This window comes from Biomphalaria glabrata, chromosome 8 (genome assembly GCF_947242115.1).
Source record: "Biomphalaria glabrata chromosome 8, xgBioGlab47.1, whole genome shotgun sequence".
In the NCBI taxonomy this organism is placed as follows: Eukaryota; Metazoa; Mollusca; class Gastropoda; family Planorbidae; genus Biomphalaria; species Biomphalaria glabrata.
Window position 1 is genome coordinate 13,812,065 of NC_074718.1, and position 25,026 is coordinate 13,837,090.

Consider the following 25,026-nt stretch of genomic DNA (forward strand, 5'->3'; position numbering starts at 1 on the left):
TAGAGCCTTAAGTCCAGTCAATATATAACTTATATGTACCAATCTCTAGAGCCTTAAGTCCAGTCAATATATAACTTATATGTACCAATCTCTAGAGCCTTAAGTCCAGTCAATATATAACTTATATGTACCAATCTCTAGAGCCTTAAGTCCAGTCAATATATAACTTATATGTACCAATCTCTAGAGCCTTAAGCCCAGTCAATATATAACTTATATGTACCAATCTCCAGAGCCTTAAGTCCAGTCAATATATAACTTATATGTACCAATCTCTAGAGCCTTAAGTCCAGTCAATATATAACTTATATGTACCAATCTCTAGAGCCTTAAGTCCACTCAATATATAACTTATATGTACCAATCTCCAGAGCCTTAAGTCCACTCAATATATAACTTATATGTACCAATCTCTAGAGCCTTAAGCCCAGTCAATATATAACTTATATGTACCAATCTCCAGAGCCTTAAGTCCAGTCAATATATAACTTATATGTACCAATCTCTAGAGCCTTAAGCCCAGTCAATATATAACTTATATGTACCAATCTCTAGAGCCTTAAGTCCAGTCAATATATAACTTATATGTACCAATCTCTAGAGCCTTAAGCCCAGTCAATATATAACTTATATGTACCAATCTCTAGAGCCTTAAGTCCAGTCAATATATAACTTATATGTACCAATCTCCAGAGCCTTAAGTCCAGTCAATATATAACTTATATGTACCAATCTCTAGAGCCTTAAGCCCAGTCAATATATAACTTATATGTACCAATCTCTAGAGCCTTAAGTCCAGTCAATATATAACTTATATGTACCAATCTCTAGAGCCTTAAGTCCAGTCAATATATAACTTATATGTACCAATCTCTAGAGCCTTAAGTCCAGTCAATATACAACTTATATGTACCAATCTCTAGAGCCTTAAGTCCAGTCAATATATAACTTATATGTACCAATCTCTAGAGCCTTAAGTCCAGTCAATATATAACTTATATGTACCAATCTCCAGAGCCTTAAGTCCAGTCAATATATAACTTATATGTACCAATCTCTAGAGCCTTAAGTCCAGTCAATATATAACTTATATGTACCAATCTCTAGAGCCTTAAGTCCAGTCAATATATAACTTATATGTACCAATCTCTAGAGCCTTAAGTCCAGTCAATATATAACTTATATGTACCAATCTCTAGAGCCTTAAGTCCAGTCAATATATAACTTATATGTACCAATCTCTAGAGCCTTAAGTCCAGTCAATATATAACTTATATGTACCAATCTCTAGAGCCTTAAGTCCAGTCAATATATAACTTATATGTACCAATCTCTAGAGCCTTAAGTCCAGTCAATATATAACTTATATGTACCAATCTCTAGAGCCTTAAGTCCAGTCAATATATAACTTATATGTACCAATCTCCAGAGCCTTAAGTCCAGTCAATATATAACTTATATGTACCAATCTCCAGAGCCTTAAGTCCAGTCAATATATAACTTATATGTACCAATCTCTAGAGCCTTAAGTCCAGTCAATATATAACTTATATGTACCAATCTCTAGAGCCTTAAGTCCAGTCAATATATAACTTATATGTACCAATCTCTAGAGCCTTAAGTCCAGTCAATATATAACTTATATGTACCAATCTCTAGAGCCTTAAGTCCAGTCAATATATAACTTATATGTACCAATCTCTAGAGCCTTAAGTCCAGTCAATATATAACTTATATGTACCAATCTCTAGAGCCTTAAGTCCAGTCAATATATAACTTATATGTACCAATCTCTAGAGCCTTAAGTCCAGTCAATATATAACTTATATGTACCAATCTCTAGAGCCTTAAGCCCATTCAATATATAACTTATATGTAACAATCTCTAGAGCCTTAAGTCCAGTCAATATATAACTTATATGTACCAATCTCTAGAGCCTTAAGTCCAGTCAATATATAACTTATATGTACCAATCTCTAGAGCCTTAAGTCCAGTCAATATATAACTTATATGTACCAATCTCTAGAGCCTTAAGCCCAGTCAATATATAACTTATATGTACCAATCTCTAGAGCCTTAAGTCCAGTCAATATATAACTTATATGTACCAATCTCTAGAGCCTTAAGTCCAGTCAATATATAACTTATATGTACCAATCTCTAGAGCCTTAAGTCCAGTCAATATATAACTTATATGTACCAATCTCTAGAGCCTTAAGTCCAGTCAATATATAACTTATATGTACCAATCTCTAGAGCCTTAAGTCCAGTCAATATATAACTTATATGTACCAATCTCTAGAGCCTTAAGTCCAGTCAATATATAACTTATATGTACCAATCTCTAGAGCCTTAAGTCCAGTCAATATATAACTTATATGTACCAATCTCTAGAGCCTTAAGTCCAGTCAATATATAACTTATATGTACCAATCTCTAGAGCCGTAAGTCCAGTCAATATATAACTTATATGTACCAATCTCTAGAGCCTTAAGTCCAGTCAATATATAACTTATATGTACCAATCTCTAGAGCCGTAAGTCCAGTCAATATATAACTTATATGTACCAATCTCTAGAGCCTTAAGTCCAGTCAATATATAACTTATATGTACCAATCTCTAGAGCCTTAAGTCCAGTCAATATATAACTTATATGTACCAATTCCCAGAGCCACAAGTTGAGATAGTCGTTACAAACAGTCAAGTTACTTTGAAAAACTCCTCCGTTGACCCATTGCTGATTATGCCGTATCTGATGTCCGTCTGCTTGGCCAGGTCATCTGCGGAATTGATGGGTACCTCCATTCTCTCAATGGTTAGAAAAGCGGCCAGATTGGCTGTGTAAGATGATATGATAATGAGGGTGAAGAACCACCATGCGGACCCCACAATGCGCCCTGAGATGGATCTGAAAGACAAGAAGAAAAAACAAAAAAAAACGTGTATTCAAAAACAAACATAGCCAAAACGGAAAACCAAAACTTTCTGTATCGAGCTGCGAGGTTCGGAGCTAAGATTGCACAAAGATTAAGAGATTAGAAATGTCAGAGATGAATGATTTAAAGAGATTACACGCCATTTCGCTTTCTTTTTCTTACGATGTGACTGATTGGGAAATGTTGTGTTTAAGCGCGAGAATTATTCGTCAGCCGATAGACTTAAGTAGATATGAGAGAAGAGAACTCTGTCTGAAGAGTTATTGTTCCTAGGTTTCCCTATCTAGGAACACAAAACAAAAAAAGCGACAATCCAAGGGCTTAGATCTACATCAACAAACCTCGTCCTGTTAACGCGATACTCTCGTGACCTGGTTAGAGTTTATAACAAGCAAATAAGCAATCCATTTGTATAGGTAGTTATTACAGGCTTAATGTTAGGCCAATAATATATTCTCTAGAGTAGAGGTTCTCAAACTAACAGGAAGATCTGAAGACGATCTAGTGTATTATAAACTTTTAAGTTGTACAGCGATTACACCCCACGATTACCTACTAACTATTGGGAAAAAAAGCCAAATAAAACTCTATGGTCATATTATAAGGTCTTCGGGGCTTGTAAAAAAAACTTCTTTCAGGGAACAGTACCAGGAAAAAGAAGAATAGGCAGACAGAGATAGGGATGGGAAGACAACATAAAAGAATGGACGGGCTTGCCATTGAAAGAGATTCTATACAACTAAGCCGAAAGACGGAAAGGAATGGATAAAGACGGTCGAAGAATTATACGTGGTGCCCCAAGGGCCCAAAAAGACTAAGGCAATGTTTCCCAAAATTTTTCTTCATCGGAACACTTCGCACATTCTGATTACTAAGGGGAACACTTTCTCTGCTTAATTCATGTGGTGGCGTACTAGCTAATTATTCCAGTAGTTTGTGGAACGCCTATTCCCAGTTTGGGAAACACTGAACTAAGGGAAGGGTGGTAAAGGTGAAGCTCAGTAGTCCCTAGTCTAGTACACCGTAATCCAGTGCGCCATAGTTCAGTACACCGTAGTTCAGTATGTCGTAGTCCAGTACGACGTAGTCTAATACGCCGAAGTCCAGTAGGACGTAGTTCAGTACGACGTAGTCCAGTACGACGTAGTCTAATACGCCGAAGTCCAGTACGACGTAGTTCAGTACGACGTAGTCCAGTATGGCGTAGTTTAATATGCCCTAGTCCAATACGCCCTTGTCTAGTACGCCGTAGTTCAGTGCGCCCTACTCTAGTAGGCAGTAGTTCAGTACGCCCTACTCCAGTAAGCCGTAGACAAGTACGACGCAGGGCAGTACGTCCTAGTCTAGTACACCGTTATTCAGTACGCTGTAATGTTGTCCAGTACGCCCTAATCCAGTACGCCGTAGTCAAGTACGCTATAGTCCGGTACGCCGTAGTCCATTACACCCTAGTCAGGTACGCCATAGTCCAGTACGCCCATTTCCAGTAAGCCGTTGTCCAGTACGCCCTAGTCCAGTACGCCGTAGTTTAGTACGCCGTAGTCCAGTACGCCGTAGTCAAGTACGCCGTAGTCCAGTACACCCTAGTCAAGTACGCCGTAGTCCAGTAAACCCTAGTCCAGTACGCCGTAGTCCAGTACACCCTAGTCAAGTACGCCGTAGTCCAGTAAACCCTAGTCCAGTACGCCGTAGTCCAGTACGCCGTAGTCCAGTACGCCGTAGTCCAGTACGCCGTAGTCCAGTGCGCCGTAGTCCAGTAGGCCGTAGTCCAGTGCATCCTAGTACAGTACGCCGTAGTCCAGTCCGCACTAGTCCATTCCGCCCTAGTTCAACCTACCTTTTGGAAGGTAGAGACTGGAGGCGGATAGAGATCTCGGACAGTCCAAAGTGAAAAACAATTTAAACCGTTAGAGTGTGAATTTATAAGTATTAAAACATTAACGATCTTTTTAGAAATTACCCCTTGATATATTGTATCAGTTCTACCAGTTCTTTCATATATGTTTTAACATCGCTATTTGGGGTCAGGTGGCTGCATGTGTTGACCAGAGAGAAATGGTCTTACAAGGACACGCACAACTTAGTGCGGCTATTAACCTTGAGCTAGGGGTATGGGAGACTTATTAATTGCTCCCTTTTTACAGGTGCTAGCTAGCGGTGGCAACACAATACTGAAACCTCCCACTGCCGTTAGACACTATCCTTGTGGAGACATGTGGATTTCAGGAAACTTATATGAATGAATGAAACTAGCCAGCGGTTTTATCGTTAAGCCACAAAGTCTAAAGGCAGTTAAAGCTGTTCTTTAAGTTTTATTATGTACAACCTTTAACGCGGGCTCGTTTATAAAAAAAAACATGCATTGGGAGACTAGTTAACGTTTGGTAGTGGAGGATCGAAACATATTTGCAAATAACTAAAAAATTACCTGGGGTATATGTCTGAACCTTGCTGCATGAGAGCGCCAAGGCTGAACCACAGGGTGTTTGCTAAATTAAATGCTGGCCTCTTCTCTTCTTCGGGGGGTCTCCTTGGTTGGCTGGTGTCCCATTCATATGGGCTGAATCTACCCACCAGATACAAAACTGTGCTTACGCCTATGAATCCCAGAAGTATCGAGACCCATACGCCATCTGATAAAGGGTTCTGAGGATTTAGTCAATATCAATACTTAGTAACCAGTATCTAGTAACTTGTAAGCAATAGCTGACTTGATTTCTGATAAATATTTTTTACTGGTTGGTAAATACCTTGAAAGAGAAGACACCGCCTTTTTCTTTGTCTGGTTTCTTTATCATGATAGAAGTGCCCAAATTCATAAACGGTTTGGAAAAATCCACAAACCGTTCACGGATTTCTGTGATAGTCAGGGCAGCGATCGCCATGTCTGCTTTCTTGGCGGGAAAAGAAATGTGGGACAAGTATTAGCATGGAATATTTAAAAATAAATCAATCTCTCCCCCCCCCTCTCTCTCTATCGATCTATATATCTACCTCTCTCTCTAAATCAAAATTCATCTTTTTTTATAGCAAGTCATCCCAATAAGTCACAATTCATACCAATCAATCATAGATCACTCCAGTCAGTCAAAATTCTCCCCAATCAGTCACAATTCATACCAATCATAGATCACTCCAGTCAATCAAAATTCACCCCACTCAGTCACAATGCACACCAATCAATCATAGGTCACTCCAATCAATCAAAATTCACCCCAATCAGTCACAAATCACTCCAATCAATCACAATTCGCCCCTATCACTCAATACCTAGCCATGCCACTAAAAACTAAAACTCACCCCCGTCAAGAGCTCGCCGATCATTCCATTCCAGCTTCCGTTCTCAGATCTGGCTCCGTAGTTTCTGTCAGCCACCAGACGTATGGCGTAGTCAAACTTCAGCAGGACGGAAATTTTCTGAGATTGGATATGACACAAGGTCAGTGACAGACTTCATGACGTGTCTCTAAAGTATGACTGTCTAGCCTAACTACATCTAGCTTCTGGACTCGCTTTATGAGATAGAGATTCTAACATTTATCACTGCTAATCATACTACTTTATCAAATATACGCTAAAATCATTTTTTACAGATAAAAACCTGAGCTTATGTTAACCTTAGAAATTTGAAACACTTAATTTTTAAAACTTTTCATTATCTTTTAGAGCTGAAATTTCGCACATATGCTCGAGCAGCGTGATATCACATTTTATAAAATTCTTGAAATTTCATTAATTATTGAATTATCTTTTAATTATTTTAATAATCACTAATCCCAGTGTTAGATCCTATTGTATTTGTCTTAGTACTGTGTATTAGTAATATCCTTGTACATCTGGTCGCTCCCATGAAAATGTAAGACATGATCCTTCAATGCTATATTATTGAAACATAATGTAGGATTTTATTTGACAATAGTGCTGTTATCTAAGAACAGATAATGGATCATTTCCTCGTTGTTATAATAAATCCCCAGATATTGAGGTTTTTACAAAGTCTGAGTTTCTTTTTTGGCGGCCCCCGAAAGGGGAAAAGACGCGATTAGTTTTGTGTGGAATGTCTGTCCGTCCGTCCGTCCCGTTTAGATTTCGTAAACTAGAAAAGATAGTGAAAATCCGACACCATAATATTTTAGTCCATTCAAAGTTCTGATGCAACGACTACTTTTTTCTTTTCTGAAAGCGAAAAATCTAATTTTTTAATCACTTATGCAAGCAGTTTTTCATAAAAATACAACACTTTTACAACCATTCACTATTAATAGTAACAAACACGGGAGACTCCTTAGTAGAGGGGATGACCATATACCATATTTTTGACACATGTATGCAAACGATTATATATTTTTTGTGAAAAAAAAAATATTTTTTTTACATTTGTATTGCTAAGTTAAGTAAGTTTACTTTTTTTTTTAAGAGAAAAAATTTATTTAGTATGCATATACGTTGGACATAATTTAAAACAACGATTAATAAGTAGTTTTTCATATTATCGCGTGAAATGCAGCCGTACTGAATGGCTATAGCTCACTGAACTAAAGAATTATTTTTTTCTTGAGGAATAAGAGATTGTCCCTTTACAAAACAATTAGAGCCGCAATTATATATTCATAATAAGACATTAGTTAGGCTAGGTTCACATCTAACTTCATTCACTTTCACCTATCATTTGGTCTGTGGACTGCTGGGGCATCACACAAGATCCGTCAACCTTCTTTCTCCATTCTTCTCTGTCATTTGTCTTTGATAGGATTTCATTCTGATGTTCTTTCTTAAAATATTGATACCTGCCTTTTTACCTACCACTTCGGGGGCCGATTTTGAGTTTGTGTCTCGACACAAACTGTCTTTGTAACCTTGTTTTTTAAATTGAGGTTAAAATACAACAACGCTTAGAATTACTTTTTTTATTTTGTTCTGTGGACAGTTTTAATTTTTTTGAAAAAATCTTTGGCCAGAGGGTATTCTATAAAATAAGAGTGTAAATGACCTACTTTTGATAGGGTCTTATTCTCTTTGTAATGTGGAAACAGCTGTCGCCTTTTAAGTGGAAATTAAAGCAAGAAATGGCTGGATAAATTTTATGGTCTCTTGAGTCCACACAGCTTAATAAGAAACAAGACTGCTAGTTGAACGCGTGAGTTGAGTTTCAAGATCAAATAACGAGACAGATGCAAGACTTTTTTTTTTGGTGCTCATTTTAGAGTCCCAATGGATAGCCCTATAGGAAGCACATCATTAAAATTATAGAAGATTTTACCGATCGTGTCTAGTCCAAAATTTAATTGCATCATTTCGTAATGTAATTTTTTTTTCACAGTGAAGAGAGAATTTACTAAGAAGAAAAGATGTCTGAATATTTTGTTTAACCTTTAACATACAAAGCCGGAGTTTCGAATATCTTGTTCTAACTACAATAGCTAATTTTCTTGTACTTTTTTAGACTGACATTTTCTTTCATTAACCTACCTAAAATCCCAACCTAATCTGAGTAATAGTAGTGTAGCTAGTGATTTGGGGGCCCTGGAGGCTTGATCTATTTAGGGGCCCTGCATTTTGACATCATTATACGAGATAATGTACTTAATAAATATGTCTAAATTCCGATTGGTACACTATATAAGTAATATAATAACACACAAAATAATCATTAAGACTCTTTTATTGAATAATAGCATTGTTTATTGGCGAGATGATGCAAAAGTAACAAATTCTAACTCATATCGCGTCACGTCGTGCTTTCTGTGCAGCAAAGGCATCTATGACATTTAGATCGACACTGTGTAGTATTTTCATCTCCATGTGAATAGCAAAATTACATGACAGTGGCGTCAAATGTAATATTAAAATGAAAAACTTATGACAATGATTAGGTGGACCCCTCAAGTGGGGGACCGGGGGATATTTTAATTAGGACCCCTCTGCCTCCACAATAGATACGCTGTTGCTGAGTAATCTACCAAAAAGAGCACTTACAAAATTGACCAAAAAATATTTATGGTCCCTAGATGATACCATGGGGCACTTAGCTGAGAGGTAAAGGACTTGGTTCCGAACCAAATTGTTCCGGGCTCGAATCCTAGTAAAGACCGTGGTTTTTTATTTCCATCTCTTTATGGCGCCCTTGAGTTCAGCCAGCTCAATGGGGTACCTGTCACTGGTTGGGGAAAAGTAAAGGCGGTTGGCCTTTACATCATTTGCCTCATAGATCGCAAGGTCTGAAATAAGCTAGATAAACCCAGCTTGGTACTAAAAATGTTTATTTCTTGGCTTGATATGTTAAGGCTTGAAATATTTAATTATATTTAAATATTTTTTGCTTCAGACTAGCTATTGAAAAAAAAAAATTCTCAAGTACCTTTAGCAGGTCCACACAGTAGCCTTCAAACTGTTCATTGCCAGAGCAGGGAGTGCCATCTGGCGGACACTTTCTCATCACAAAGGGATTTTCCTAGTGAAAGAAATCTGAAAACATGATCTAAATAACCTTGTGAATTAAGTCTTACAGTTTGTCTAGGACAGATACATCTTTGCCCTTTTTATGTACCTACTTCATTTTCAACAAGACCAAAGTTTCGATGGCACAGAGTCTGGAGTAACTCTGAGATTGGAACTTAATATTATCTACTATAGGCAGACCAGAAACTGAGAGAAGAGTGTATGATTCATGCCGTGTTGGAGAGAAGCTATTAAATAAAGTTTTGAAAGAGAGGAATACGAGTCGAAGGAAATGTGGGTTTGCAACGTTTGAAAATGAACATTTTGTCTGAAGGCTTGTCTAGTAGATTTTGTGATTTACAATTGATTAAACTAAATACTATAAATGACTTCAATTCTAATTGTGTGAAGTAACTAGATCTAGCAATAAACCTTGCTTCGTTATGTAAGTTCCTTCACTCATGCTTTTAAATCATAATTATGTGTTCTAGCAACCAATGGATGGTGACGCTTCTCCAGATGTTTTTAGTTTTAAATTTTAAGTAACAGAAACTATTTGACAGATATGCATGAAAGGAGAAGTAATGTTATAATAAAAGACTCCATCCTTAACCTTAACCACTATATTTTAAATTATCCATAGAAGACGACATAAACCAGTGATGCCCAAAATAAGGCCCGCGGGTCCGCGACATGATTCCGTCCGTCCTGCCAAAACGTTGGCACAAATTGTAAAAAAAAATTACTCCCGCACACACACACTAAAAAAAAGTCGTTTTAAAGAATAAATCTTTCCCTACGTTAGGGTCAATGGATTGGTACGGACAGTCAACATATTTGTTTGATAAAGTAAGAGAGGCTTTTTTTAAAGAACATAACATTAAACAGCTTTTTGAAACCAAACACATTCATAAATAAGGCGGTATTCTTGGTTTGAGGCCCAATAGTTTGATTACACCCAGAATGGATGACATGAGAATATTTACCAAAAAGAAACCAGAAAATGAGTCTGCTGCAAGGCTAACTACAGAGTTGTTCACATTGTAAGTAGAGACATGAAGCCATTTACCGACCTCGAAAGCATAAAAAAGTTCTTGGTAGCAATGATGGAAGAAATGAGTCCTAACAAGTTGAATGCAGTTGAAGCTGACAACCTTTCACCATGACAACTACAAGGCGAGTAAATGATATGGATAAATATCTCCATTCAAAATTAACAAACAAACCAGATTTCGAAATGGTTTCTATTGCCGCTGACGAGTCTAACGACAAATCTGATACCGCTTTCAAGCTTAGTATTTATTCGTGGTCTAAAGTTTGAAAGCAAAAACATTGCTGATTGATTTCAGTGCTATGACTTGGTGTTTCATCCATGCAAATATTTAAATATTGGTTTTAGATAAACTTCTCATGAATTATTGTAAGTATTAGATTACTGGGTCTGTAATGTCCCTACGATATCATTTATTCCCTTTTTCCCTTTTTTTTTTATAGGGCCTCGATTTTTATGTACACATTTAAAGAGTGAGATAGAGAGTTCGTTACTTTACTAAACCTGAAATCTTCTTCACTAACAGAATAAAACATTTTTAGCTGACACGGCCATTTACTAAAGTTACTTTGTCTTTGGTGGATATAAAAGGTGGACATCAATAAATCCCTAAATAAGTCAATGTACAAACCAATATCGTGGTCACTATTCTGGTCCTGTTAACGTCAAGAAAGACGCTGGTAGGTGCAGGCCTGGTCCGGTTGGTTCTCACCCCAACACCATGTTCCCACGTGCCGATAGAGCGGAGGGTCGTACGGTACTCCAGGTGCATGATGTCCAGTTTGGTGTTAACCCTGACCCCGTGCTGGTCAACAACGATTGGGCCGGTCATTCCTTTTACCTTTGCCTTGATAAATCGTAAACAAACATTCATTTACAAGATTGAGCCTCTCCTGTTATAATATACTCAAGTATATTGTACAACAAATTAAATATAACATTATCCTTTTTAACTAGCTTATATTTCATGAATTTACATCTCTTATTTCGAATCAATTATGTCACTAATTTTAAATAAATATTGAATAATTTAAGCGATTGAAAATACTTTTTATTAATTGTTTCTATTTACAGCAAAGTCCAGGCTTATAGCATGCAATGGTTTCATCACTTTTGTGGGAATGGGGCGTATAGAGGAGAAGGTTTCTGTGCTGCTTTTTCAATTATAAAAAAAAGAAAAGTTGCTTGAATCTGAATTCGAGGTCTCGAGCCTCCACGACGACGGACAACTCGTTAACCACTGATCTTTTCAAGTACTTAATAAAAATAGAAAGTTATATAGTTTAGTATTGTAGAGTTTCAATTTTTATCGTACGACATAATGCTTATCTCCCTTTAGCTCAGTACATTCTTTAATTAGAAATATTAATTATGAAATAATTATTAAATAATTGATTTCTTTGTTCATTGATACATGTGTTGGCATTGACTATGGATAATTGTGCGAAATTTCAACGTAATCCTGGAAGTGGGCGAGATGGCATGGACAAGATTCCATCCAGATATCTCAAGTGCCATTAGAGCATTGAATGGGTTGCCTGAATCAGCCAGGAAAAACAACCACTTAGCAGAAACTAATTAATTGATTAACATGCATTGACACATAAAATGCGTAGGACGTTATCGTCTTCTTTTTTGAAGTAACGTCTGTTATATATAAGATAATATATAAGAGTTAGTTAGTTTAAGCTTTATTCAAAATACACTATTTTTTTCGCGACTAGGGTCAGAGTCAGAAATATTCTAAGGCGGTGGTACCAAAACGTGTTCAAACATTGGATCAAATAAATTTCCTACACGCGAGCCTCTTGTCATTCTGGCCGACCATGTAACCTTTGTTCTGTGACGCATTGACTTCTAAGTGATATTTATGTTGATCAATTCAAACACTAAAGCTGAACCTGCTTGAACACTGCGGCTAAAACAATAGACATGTCTACATAGTAGATAAATCAGAGACCAGACACGAGTTTCATTTGGTTAATGACACTATGAATCTTTCCCTCTCCTCCCCATACCGTTTATATGAAAATAAGTAGTAATAGTTTTAGCAAATGTACTGTCATGAATAGAGAAGAGGAAGTGACCTACTTTCAGTAAGGCGTCCCTAATGGCGGGGCCGTGCATCCAGGGTACTGGCGGGTCTCTCCAACACTGGATACCTTTAGTACCGTTATTATAAAGTTCAGAATGCCTGTCAGGGATAAAGTATGTATTTATTATACTGCTAGACTAATAGATAAGAAAGAGAGAGATAAGGAGAGAGAGAGAGAGAGAGAGAGAGAGAGAAAAGAAGGGAGGGAGAGAGATAATAAAAAAGAAAAAAACAGATGAGAAGAAAGAGAAATTGAGAGAAAGCAAGAGAGAAAAAAAAAAGAAAGAGTGTGAAATAGAAAAAAAGATAAAAAGATAGAGAGAAAAAATGATAAAACAGTCAGAAAGCGGAAGAAAGTGAGAGCAAGAGAAAGAGTAAGAGAGAATGAGCAAAAAAGAGAAAATAGAGAGAAAGAGAGATAGGAAGAAAGAGAAAAAAGTAGTAAGAAAATTATAAAAGAGAAAGACAAAAAAAAAGCGAGAAAGAGAGAGAGAGAAAAAAAAAAGAAAGAGAGAGTGAAATAGAGAGAGAGAGAGTAAGAGAGAGAAAAATAAAGAGAGAGTGAAATAGAGAGAGAGAGAGGAATTAAAGTGATTGAGTGGAACAGAGAAGCAGGGAATGAGACAGAGAGAAATAGAGAGAGAGATAAAGAAAGAGCACAAATATAGTATGGAAGATAAATATAGAAAAAAGATACGAAAAGAGAACAGCGAGAGAAAGAGAGAGGGGGTTAATGGAGTGAAATATTAAAATGTTTTAAAAAGATAAGAAAAAAGAGGTAAAGAGAAAAAAGACATAATTAAGAGAAATAGATAAACAACAGATATAGGAGTAAGAGAAAGTAGGGAAGACAAAGAGAGAGCACTTTGGAAATGGAAGTAAAAGAGGTGACAAAGTAGAGAAATATTGAGAGAGAAAATAACTGAGGAGACTGCGGAGAGACAGGATACTTCCTCACCTAAATGTCTTAAAGATGTGTCTCGAAGCATTCGACTCTAGAAGGTCTTGAAGTGCCTTCTGTACCAGGCGGAAGGCGTCGCCAGCTAGAGCAGCGTCTATCTGAAACCAATGTCCAGTATCTACAAGGAGCTTCATCAGAAAGTGTCACAGAAAACAACAAACCAGTTACAACGAAACCAAAGCATTCATTTCCCATTCAATCACCGAACTATTCTCCGTCTTCGTTCTCATTATTATGTTGGAGCTTTCAAATGACTAGACTAATATATGAGATGAACTGCGCAGTGATTTCCAAATCTTTTTCTAATGGGGTGTTTTGGGGCCAGTGTCTTGGACAGACCTTTTGGTAAAAAGAGCAGTTTTGGAGGACATGGTCGGCATTCTCTGGTGACACTCCACATGGGCAGATTTCACTGGTTCCAATAGAACCATAGAACAAAGTGGGAAGCGTTGTCGAGAGGCTAAGTTTAAGCATGATTAAACTTGGCTTGGCTACCTATGAAGAGGGCTTGAGGTTCGACGCCAGACTCGAGCTGAGCTGTGCTTACTGAGCGCCTAAAGGCAGCACGGAAAACCTTCTCCCAGATATCCCCTCCCCCGCCACTGGTCAAGAAATGAGATTGGACCATCGCGCTCTGAGCATGCTATAAGTATGAAAGTAGCGCTTTATAAAAGCTATAAGTATTATTATTATTAAATAGAAATATCTCTTCATGAAAAGCAAGAAAAGAACATTATAGAGATAAACAAATAATATATAGTCCAGCTCTTAGCCAAACTACAACAATAAAATTATAAAAAACGAGAACCCTACGCGCGATAAAAAAAAAACGGCATTATCCCGTAATTTCGGAATCAGGTGAAAGCTTCTCGCGTCTCGATCTAATGAAAAATTACTTGAGGTCAACAATTCTCAAAGATAGATTGAAACATTTGGTAATTCTTGCTATTGAGCGTGATCTATTTAGGAAATATAATTTTTATAATATACTGTATGACTACACGCAAGGCTCGTAAAGTAATCCTGTACGTAGTAAAGAATGAATAACATGCATAGACGAATTTATTTTCTAACATAAATTCTTAATTTTCACTTATAATCCGTATCTCTACCCAAACTCGGCCCCGCAAATTCCGTTTCGCATAGGGCCCCACAATGGTTAAATCCGCCCCTGCTATTTAGTGACGGGTGAATACAGAATAGATTATTTGTTGTCTTTCCTCCCCCTCCTCTTTTTTTCGCCTCTAAAACTTCGTGGGGTAGAAATAAAAAAGAGTGATCTTTCCATGACTTCTTGGTCACAACGGTTACGTCCGGCCCTGCTATTTTGTGACAGGTGAATACTACTTGTTCTCCCTCCCGCCACCTCTTTTTTTTTTCGTCGGGTAATTCTAGTCCGACTTTTAGAAATAAAAGAGTGATTTTTTTACGTCTTGTCCAAACTGTTGAGCCATGAAGACAATTATATATATAGATACTTAAAAAATAAAAAACAAAGCTTATTTAAGGGGAAGAAATCCATATTATTTACCGCTATATCTCAATACTGTAATATTTTTTCCTTTGTTCACTATCAAACAAAAATTAATCGATTACCACTATTTAATTAGCTTATTGGCTAATTTTTCTTTTACTAACAATGAATAATTGTGGAGTTTCAACTTGATCCGAGAGCTGGAATTGGGAGAAATAACGTGTTAAAACTAGACATAATGAGTTGATAGAAGGTTCGATGATGCTTGCAATTAGCTATCTTGACATTACTAAAGTATTATTTCATAACTTCCGCATACGACCTAGAAAAATGATACAATTTATCTGTGTAAATTTAATCAACCAAACAAGCTTTTTTTTTGCACCAGAATACATTTTAAAAATAAAAATAAACATACCAATTTATAAATGTTACCGACGTATAAAGCTTATTAGTAATATTTTTTATTAAATTTAATTTTGTTTAATTAGAAAAAAAGGAGACAAACCTTGCAATAATTTGTTTTTGTTTTAACTGACTTATTTCTTGCAACGTGGGCAGGCAGAAGAGGCCGGATAGCAGCTATTTTCGGGTCTGATGTAGAGAATCACTGGGTTTAAATCTAAAATAATTTATTTGACTTCTCAAGTCAATCATTTATTTTAATGTCAGTATCAGCTATTTGACCTCTACATTATCATTTTTCAGTTTAGATCTAGGAATAGCTGTAACTGAAGCAAAGTCAAATATCTTGTTAAGACAGAAGATGCAAAATACATGTTTCTATTGCCGACGGTTAACGAGGGTGTCATGTGGCCAGCACAAGACCAATAGTCTTTACTTAACTCAGCTATTGACAAGTGGCCATTAGAGTTGAAGTGGACTCAAGAGCCTCCAAAAAATCTCGAAATTTTAAATTCCAGTCTTCGCCGAGATTCGAACCCGAGACTTTTGGTTCGTAAGCCAGCACGTTACCACTCTGCCCCCCCCCCCTGGACTAGCTAAATGACCTTTCAAAATGCACAGATAAAAATGAATCAGAAGATGGGGGCGTTCAATGCACCACACCTTGTAGTCTGTGATCAAGTCCACCTCAAGGAAACATTTCAGTCTGGCTTCTATTTTGAAACAGGATGATTAGATCAAATATCAAATCGTTTCGTTGTTACTTCTACCTGTTTCACTACTCGTTGCATTACCTGTTTCACTACTCGTTTCACTACTCGTTGCATTACCCGTTTCACTACTGGTTGCATTACCTGTTTCACTCCTCGTTTCACTACTCGTTGCATTACCCGTTTCACTACTCGTTGCACTACCTGTTTCACTACTCGTTGCATTACCTGTTTCACTACTCGTTGCATTACCCGTTTCAATACTCCTTGCATTACCCGTTTCACTACTCGTTGCATTACCCGTTTCACTACTCGTTGCATTACCCGTTTTACTACTCGTTGCATTACCCGTTTCACTACTCGTTGCATTACCTGTCGCACTACTCGTTGCATTACCCGTTTCACTACTCGTTTCACTACTCGTTGCACTACCCGTTTCACTACTCGTTGCACTACCCGTTTCACTACTCGTTGCATTACCTGTTTCACTACTCGTTGCACTACCCGTTTCACTACTCGTTGCATTACCTGTTTCACTATCCATTTTAGTACCTGCCTTACAGATTTCCCTTCCATTTTACTACTTGTTTCACTAACATAGTCTTGAAAGTTTCAAAACTTGTTACTTTCAAATCATTTTGAGAATGCCAGCAAGAGACTCACTAACATCTCCGCGTGAAGACCGTTCCTCTTCTCATTCTCTCACCAACACACACACACACGCTGACTAAATGAGCCTCTCCTCTCCCAACAGACACACACACACACGCTGTCTAAATGAGCCTCTCCTCTCCCAACAGACACACACACACGCTGTCTAAATGACCCTCTCCTCTCCCAACAGACACACATGCACGCTGTCTAAATGAGCCTCTCCCAACAGACACACACACACGCTGTATAAATGAGCCTCTCCTCTCCCACCTGACTCACACACACACGCTGTCTAAATGAGCCTCTCCTCTCCCAACAGACACACACACACGCTGTCTGAGCCTCTCCTCTCCCAACAGACACACACACACAAGCTGTCTAAATGAGCCTCTCCTCTCCCAACAGACACACACACACACACGCTGTCTGAGCCTCTCCTCTCCCAACAGACACACACACACGCTGTCTAAATGAGCCTCTCCTCTCCCAACAGACACACACACACGCTGTCTAAATGAGCCTCTCCTCCCCCAACAGACACACACACACACGCTGTCTAAATGAGCCTCTGCTCTCCCAACAGACACACACACACGCCGTCTAAATGAGCCTCTCCTCTCCCAACAGACACACACACACGCTGTCTAAATGAGCCTCTCCTCTCCCAACAGACACACACACACACACGCTGTCTGAGCCTCTCCTCTCCCAACAGACACACACACACGCTGTCTAAATGAGCCTCTCTTCTCCCAACAGACACACACACACGCTGTCTGAGCCTCTCCTCTCCCACCTGACACACACACACGCTGTCTAAATGAGCATCTCCTCTCCCAACAGACACACACACACGCTGTCTAAATGAGCTTCTCCTCTCCCAACAGACACACACACACGCTGTCTAAATGAGCATCTCCTCTCCCAACAGACACACACACACGCTGTCTAAATGAGCCTCTCCTCTCCCAACAGACACACACACACGCTGTCTAAATGAGCTTCTCCTCTCCCAACAGACACACACACACACGCTGTCTAAATGAGCCTCTCCTCTCCCAACAGACACACACACACGCTGTCTAAATGAGCATCTCCTCTCCCAACAGACACACACACACGCTGTCTAAATGAGCCTCTCCTCTCCCAACAGACACACACACGCTGTCTAAATGAGCCTCTCCCAACAGACACACACACGCTGTCTAAATGAGCCTCTCCTCTCCCAACAGACACACACACACGCTGTCTAAATGAGCTTCTCCTCTCCCAACAGACACACACACACACGCTGTCTAAATGAGCATCTCCTCTCCCAACAGACACACACACACGCTGTCTAAATGAGCCTCTCCTCTCCCAACAGACACACACACACTCTGTCTAAATGAGCCTCTCCTCTCCCAACAGACACACACACACGCTGTCTGAGCTTCTCCTCTCCCAACAGACACACACACACGCTGTCTAAATGAGCATTTCCTCTCCCAACAGACACACACACACGCTGTCTAAATGAGCCTCTCCTCTCCCAACAGACACACACACACGCTGTCTAAATGAGCTTCTCCTCTCCCTACAGACACACACACACACGCTGTCTAAATGAGCATCTCCTCTCCCAACAGACACACACACACGCTGTCTGAGCCTCTCCTTTCCCAACAGACACACACACACACGCTGTCTAAATGAGCCTCTCCTCTCCCAACAGACACACACACACACGCTGTCTAAATGAGCCTCTCCTCTCCCAACAGACACACACACACGCTGTCTGAGCTTCTCCTCTCCCAACAGACACACACACACGCTGTCTAAATGAGCATCTCCTCTCCCAACAGACACACACACACGCTGTCTAAATGAGCCTCTCCTCTCCCAACAGACACACACACGCTGTCTAAATGAGCCTCTCCCAACAGACACACACACGCTGTCTAAATGAGCCTCTCCTCTCCCAACAGACACACACACACGCTGTCTAAATGAGCTTCTCCTCTCCCAACAGACACACACACACGCTGTCTAAATGAGCATCTCCTCTCCCAACAGACACACACACGCTGTCTAAATGAGCCTCTCCCAACAGACACACACACGCTGTCTAAATGAGCCTCTCCTCTCCCAACAGACACACACACACGCTGTCTAAATGAGCTTCTCCTCTCCCAACAGACACACACACACGCTGTCTAAATGAGCATCTCCTCTCCCAACAGACACACACACACGCTGTCTAAATGAGCCTCTCCTCCCCCAACAGACACACACACACACGCTGTCTAAATGAGCCTCTCCTCTCCCAACAGACACACACACACGCTGTCCTGTCTAAATGAGCCTCTCCTCTCCCAACAGACACACACACACGCTGTCTAAATGAGCCTCTCCTATCCCAACAGACACACACACACGCTGTCTAAATGAGCCTCTCCTCTCCCAACAGACACACACACACGCTGTCTAAATGAGCCTCTCCTCTCCCAACAGACACACACACACGCTGTCTAAATGAGCCTCTCCTCTCCCAACAGACACACACGCTGTCTAAATGAGCCTCTCCTCTCCCAACAGACACACACACATGCTGTCTAAATGAGCCTCTCCTCCCCTCACTACGTGGTCGCCACTAACAACATTTTAACAAAGCCAAAGACAAACACAACAGCACGTACGGAAATCTTAGGTGCGGCAGTAGGGGGCCCGGAAGCTGGAGTTGTCGCTCGTGGCATGAATGTCGTCACTTCCGCCGGATCGATAGGAAGCCGGAAGCCGGTAACGTTCACACCTCCGTAGAGGAAAGAGTGAAGATCCAGTGAGTCGACATACTGAAAAGAAAAAAAAAAAAATTATTTAAAACAACAGGGGCAGGTAACAACAATAATGAAGATGACGTCATATAATGACCAGAGAACTAAATGCCGGAAGTTTCTTTTGTGTCTTCATTTAATGAGATAATGGTCAGATCTTTATTGCAAATAATTTTGTAATAGTTTTAAAATGTATTTTTAGCAGCCCCCAAGAAGGAAAAAGCCGTCATAAGTTAGCGTGGTCTCTCTATTCATCCGTTCATGCGTTATTATTTTTTTTAATCTCAGTTACTTTTTATTTAACACTAATTTCATAGCAAACATCACTCTTTGTCTTTCTAAATCACAACCTTATTTTTCAATAAAACTTTCCAAAATTGTATTCAAAAAATTCTTTGTACAGAGTGGAGAGCTATAATTAAACTATCCACACTATATTTATTTAAAGAAAATGTCTTTCAACTCTGAACCGGAACTATTAAATCGAAATGGAAACTAACAAACAGAAAACACACTCACTCACACACAATTAATTTGATTCAGGAAAAGTCACATGGCTTCCCTACACATATTTCATGTGCGCATGACAATCTCGGAAGTGCTATTTCTATAATGAGAATAATGACTAATGAACTTATGTTACATCTAAGTTAATTATATGGTTTGTAATCTGGGAAATCGCAGCAATACATCATCCTTTGATATCACCTTCGATTAGGTTTAATATAACGGTGAAAGTGCTAAAAACGGCACATGAAATATATTACGATCTTGGCTTCTAAACTGAGAAGTCTGGGGTTCGACTCCAAGCAAATCTAGAAATTTAAATTTTGGGGTTTTTAGCACGTATCTGTGTCCCCTCCCCCTCCCGCCTCTAATATGTTACCTAGTAGTTTGGAAAGGTAAGACTCGTCATTGTGTTGGTTACCTAAAGCCTTTGTCAGCCTGTACATCGTATGTCACATGGCACTCAGGCCTAAAAAATTGTATTTTACTTTATTTACTTGAAACATACAAAAATAAACACAAATAGTGAGTCTAAAGTATTGATCGCAAATAAATCCCGAGCAAAAAAAAAACTACAAAAAACGGCAAGCGCCAAAATTATTCTAAGGGGATGGTACCGAAAATTGTTTAAACATTGCGCCAAATAAATTTCTGACATTCGAGCCTCGTGTCATTGAAACTGGACGTGACTTTCGGTCCATAGACTCGCAAGTACATTCACTTTATTGGGGGTGAATCTTTAATTTGACTGATTCAAACATTAAAGCTTAACCTGTTCAGTTTGAACACTGCGGTTAAAACAATAGATATGTCTACATGATACATATACCTAGGAGACCAGACTCGAGTTTCTGCGAATCAATGACACTATGAATCTCTAAACGACCACTGTTTCTAAACGGCAGCACCAAATAATCCTGCTTCGGTTTGTGTGTGTGTTCTTCAGTATTAATGTTCGTGCGTGTGTGTGTGTGTGTTAGGGTGGATACATTTTGAGTGTATAGAAATAATTTATCCGTATTAAAAGATAATTAAAAGAAAACAAAAAAAAAACAACGATAAATCTAGTTGCCAATTAGCGCCCAAGAGACGAATATTGTTAGACTCCGTGTCGCGCTATTTCGTAAGTGTTTTACATTTGTAGTACAGATAACATATTACAAGTTAAATTAAAACAACAACAATAACAACAAATTGCTATATTGATTACAATTGCTTCAATTATTTTGAATTAATCTTACAATAAGTTTTTTTTAACTAAATGATTTCTAATGATTTATACAGATTAAAGCAATACCATACAGATTTGTTGTCAAAAAAGGATAGACATAGGAGTTTAAGTATAGATACAAAGGAGCTTAATGAAAGATACATTGGAGCATAGTGTGAAATACAATGGAACTAAATGGTAGATAAATTGAAGCTTATTGAGAGATACTTTAAAGGTTAATGTGAAATGTATTGGAGCTTAACGAGAGATACACTGGGGATTTTTCAGGGACCTGAAGATTGTTACTTCCTATTGAAACTCCTGCAGGTCAGCAAGGGCAGGCGTTACGGCATGTATGTATATGTTTATAATGTAACCATGAAGAAAGTGGAACGGATGTTTTTGGTTGTGTAGGCTGAGGAGCTTCTGATAAAACCACGAGATGGTCTTGAGTAATTAGAAATAAAAACAGGTATACAACTATATAGTATATAGATTAATATACTCTATATCTAGATCTAAGACTAAATCTAGAATCCAGACTAGGCCTACATCTATAATCTAGACTAGAATCTAGACTGGATCTAGAATCTAGAAATAGAATCTAGATCTAGACTAGAATTCGTTTGATTTTACACGTGTAATCTTAAAATGGACCTCATTCACCAATCGTAAACAAACAACATTTAGCCACGTGATTCTCAATCTCTTCTATACAAATTACGATCTAATTTTTTTAATACACAATGGCTATCACGTGAAAGTTTTTTTTAGTTTTATCAATATTATCACGTGACTAAGTGTTTTTGTTTACGATTGGTGAATGAGGACCATTACTAGATCCAGAGTCTAGAGCTATGCCAATTTTATGATCAGGATTAGTAGGCCTACTACTGTGTAATAGGAAACTGTGTTGTTCGCATCAGATTCACTTCTTAATGTGATGCTACTCTTTACATAATAAATAAATCTTCACCCCCTAAGCTGTAAGAAGATACGTTATTTCCTTAATAGATTATAATTGTAAAATTGTTTAATACATTTAAATCTAAATCTAGATCTACATCTGGCCTCTATTTTGTCTAATTTAGATGGTTGTCAAGTGTATCATGTGGATACATCAAAACTGCGCGATGAAAAAGTAGTTCATTATTTTTAAACTCACAACTCAAACGAAGTTTGTATAGCAATTCTTTTTGAAAACAACATTTGAATCAGAATTCCATTCAATGAGTGTAATAAGAAATAAAGGAACACTGAAGAGTAACCTAAAACAAGGCTTTATTAAACTAGAACGACACATGAACTGACGAAAGAGACTTGGACTGTAGCACACTAGATCAATGTTGTGAACACATTCTCACGACGTTACACAAACATAAACAAATAGCAACTATTTCACCACATTCACCCCGCCTAGAATTAAAATAGCAAGTATAGTAATATAGTAGGCCAATAGCATAAATAAAAAGAGAATGCCAGTGCATGTAATACAATAGATCAATAAACAGTGTCGAAATATTAATTTCTCTTGTAAACATTAATAAATGGTGATACAAAGAAACCTAAAAACCAGTATCTGTTGTATGACTTATAAACAATTACTAGTTTCTGTTTTAAGTATTAACAAATAGTGTAGTAAGTAGACATGTACGTAAGTAAGTGAAAAGTAAACTCTAGTATCAGTAGCAAGAGATAAACAATGCCAGTTTATGTAGAACATAGGTAGTGCAATAAAGAAACAACTCTAGACTCTATAGTTCGGTCTGGTTCTTCTCTCTCTTAAGTTGTAACGGGGTTGACTATCCTGTTCTACAGTTTGGGAGTCACTAGTGAGTTCCTGAGCGTCAAGTGGGGTATTTTCAAGAGGAAGCGCTCGGAGGTCCTCAGAGCCTACCAGGGGTTCTTTCCTTTCTTGTATCACCGTAGGGGTGTTGGCTGGTACTTCCGTGTTTTGAGTTTCTGGAGGATATTCATTATCCTCACCCTGAGGGAAGAACGAAGGTTCACTTGTTGTTGTGGATGGGGAGGGGGTGGGAGCCAAGCGTCTTAGAGAGACCGTCTCCTCTTTACCGCTGGGCAACCGTACGACGGCATATTGGGGGTTACACATCAGCAATTCGACTTCCTCCGAGAGAGGATCATACTTTGAAGATCGGTTCTCTCTTCTCAGCAACACTCGACCTGGGCTAGATAGCCAAGTGGGGATAGATATCCCGAAGGAGGATTTCCGGTTGAACCGGAAAACTCTCTCATGTGGAGTTTCGTTTGTTGCCGTAGATAGTAATGATCTAATCGAGTATAGGGCCTGGTTCAAGACAAGCTCCCATCTTGAGATCGGGAGATCGAGGTCTTTCAGTGCTAAAGTAACAGCGTTCCATAGAGTTTTGTTTAGTCGTTCAATTTGTCCGTTTCCTGAAGGATTAAAGGCTGTTGTTCTACTTGTAGCTATTCCCCTCTCGTGCAGAAAGGATTGCACCTCCCTCGACATAAAGGACGTACCTCTGTCAGAATGGACGTACTCTGGCATCCCAACTAAGGAAAACAGCTGATTTAAACACTTTATGACAGTAGATGAGGACATATCGGGACATGGGTAGGCAAATGGGAAGCGTGAGTACTCATCCACCATTGTTAATAAGTATTTGTTGTGAGTAGCAGATGGGAGTGGCCCCTTAAAATCAATGCTTACTCTCTGAAATGGTTGGGTAGCCTTGATGAGGGTGCCTGAAAACTGTTTGAAGAATCTAGGCTTCAGTTCAGCGCAAGTTTTACATTGGTTTACCACTTTGCGGACGTCCTCGCAGGAAAAAGGTAAGTTCTTAGTCCGAACGAAATGGAGGAGTCTCGTGACCCCTGGGTGACAGAGGTTGTTGTGTAACAGTTTGAGGTCTTCTCCAGTCATTGCTGACGCAAAGTGGTTCCTTGAAAAGGTATCCGCCGCAGCGTTTTGTTTCCCGGGTCGATATACGACGTCATATTGGAAACAACTAAGCTCCAGTCGCCATCTTTGAATCTTTTCGTTTTTGATCTTGCCCTTGTTCTGCTGGTCAAACATAAAAGACACTGAGCGTTGATCTGTAACCAATGTTAAGGGTCTACTGATAAGGTAATGTTGCCATTTTCTCAGGGCTTCTACGATAGCGTATGCTTCCTTTTCCACTGCCGAGTGTCTGCGTTCACTATTAGTGAGTGTTCTTGAAAAGAAGGCGACAGGACGGCCGTCTTGATTAAGAGTGGCGGCAATCGCGATGTCAGAGGCATCTGTTTCGACTGTTAGTGGTCGATTGTAGTCTATCGTCGACACAGCAGCGTTTTCAAGTTCGTGTTTTAGCTGTTTAAAAGCTTGTTGTACTTGTTCAGGGGGAGGAAAGGCTTTGTTGTTCACCAATAAATGGATCTTGTTGGAGAAATTTGGGATCCATTGAGAATAATAGGACAGTAGTCCAATCACCCGCTTTTGTGATTTCATGTCTTGTGGTGGAGGTAGGTTTCTCAATGCTTGAAATCTTTCGGGGTCTGGTCTTAATTGCCCTTGTGAGATTTCGTAGCCTAGGAGGCATACTTTATTAGTCGCAATAGCACTTTTATCATTGTTAAAGGTGATACCGTACTTTTTAGCGGCATTGAGAAATCTCTGTAGATTCTGGTCGTGGCTAATGGAGTCAAGTCCGCAGATGGTAACGTTATCCACGTAAGGGAACGTGTCCTGTAGCCCTGCCTCCTCAATTATTGTGTTGATCGTCCTTTGAAATGCGGCGACTCCGTTT

The 25,026-nt window shown here is 38.9% G+C and overlaps 1 protein-coding gene across 1 annotated transcript in view; it reads right to left on the reverse strand.

The window, feature by feature from the left end:
• LOC106067466 (glutamate receptor 2-like) overlaps positions 1 to 25,026 on the reverse strand; it is a 265,994-nt gene that overhangs the window by 37,867 nt on the left and 203,101 nt on the right. The window contains exons 7-15 of the mRNA XM_056037759.1: positions 19,405 to 19,557; positions 13,481 to 13,581; positions 12,519 to 12,621; positions 11,059 to 11,274; positions 9,297 to 9,389; positions 6,239 to 6,355; positions 5,689 to 5,832; positions 5,367 to 5,584; positions 2,712 to 2,910 (exon numbers count right to left, since the gene is read on the reverse strand). Coding sequence (XP_055893734.1) covers positions 2,712 to 2,910; positions 5,367 to 5,584; positions 5,689 to 5,832; positions 6,239 to 6,355; positions 9,297 to 9,389; positions 11,059 to 11,274; positions 12,519 to 12,621; positions 13,481 to 13,581; positions 19,405 to 19,557 — 1,344 coding nt within the window. The remainder of the gene's footprint in view (positions 1 to 2,711; positions 2,911 to 5,366; positions 5,585 to 5,688; positions 5,833 to 6,238; positions 6,356 to 9,296; positions 9,390 to 11,058; positions 11,275 to 12,518; positions 12,622 to 13,480; positions 13,582 to 19,404; positions 19,558 to 25,026) is intronic.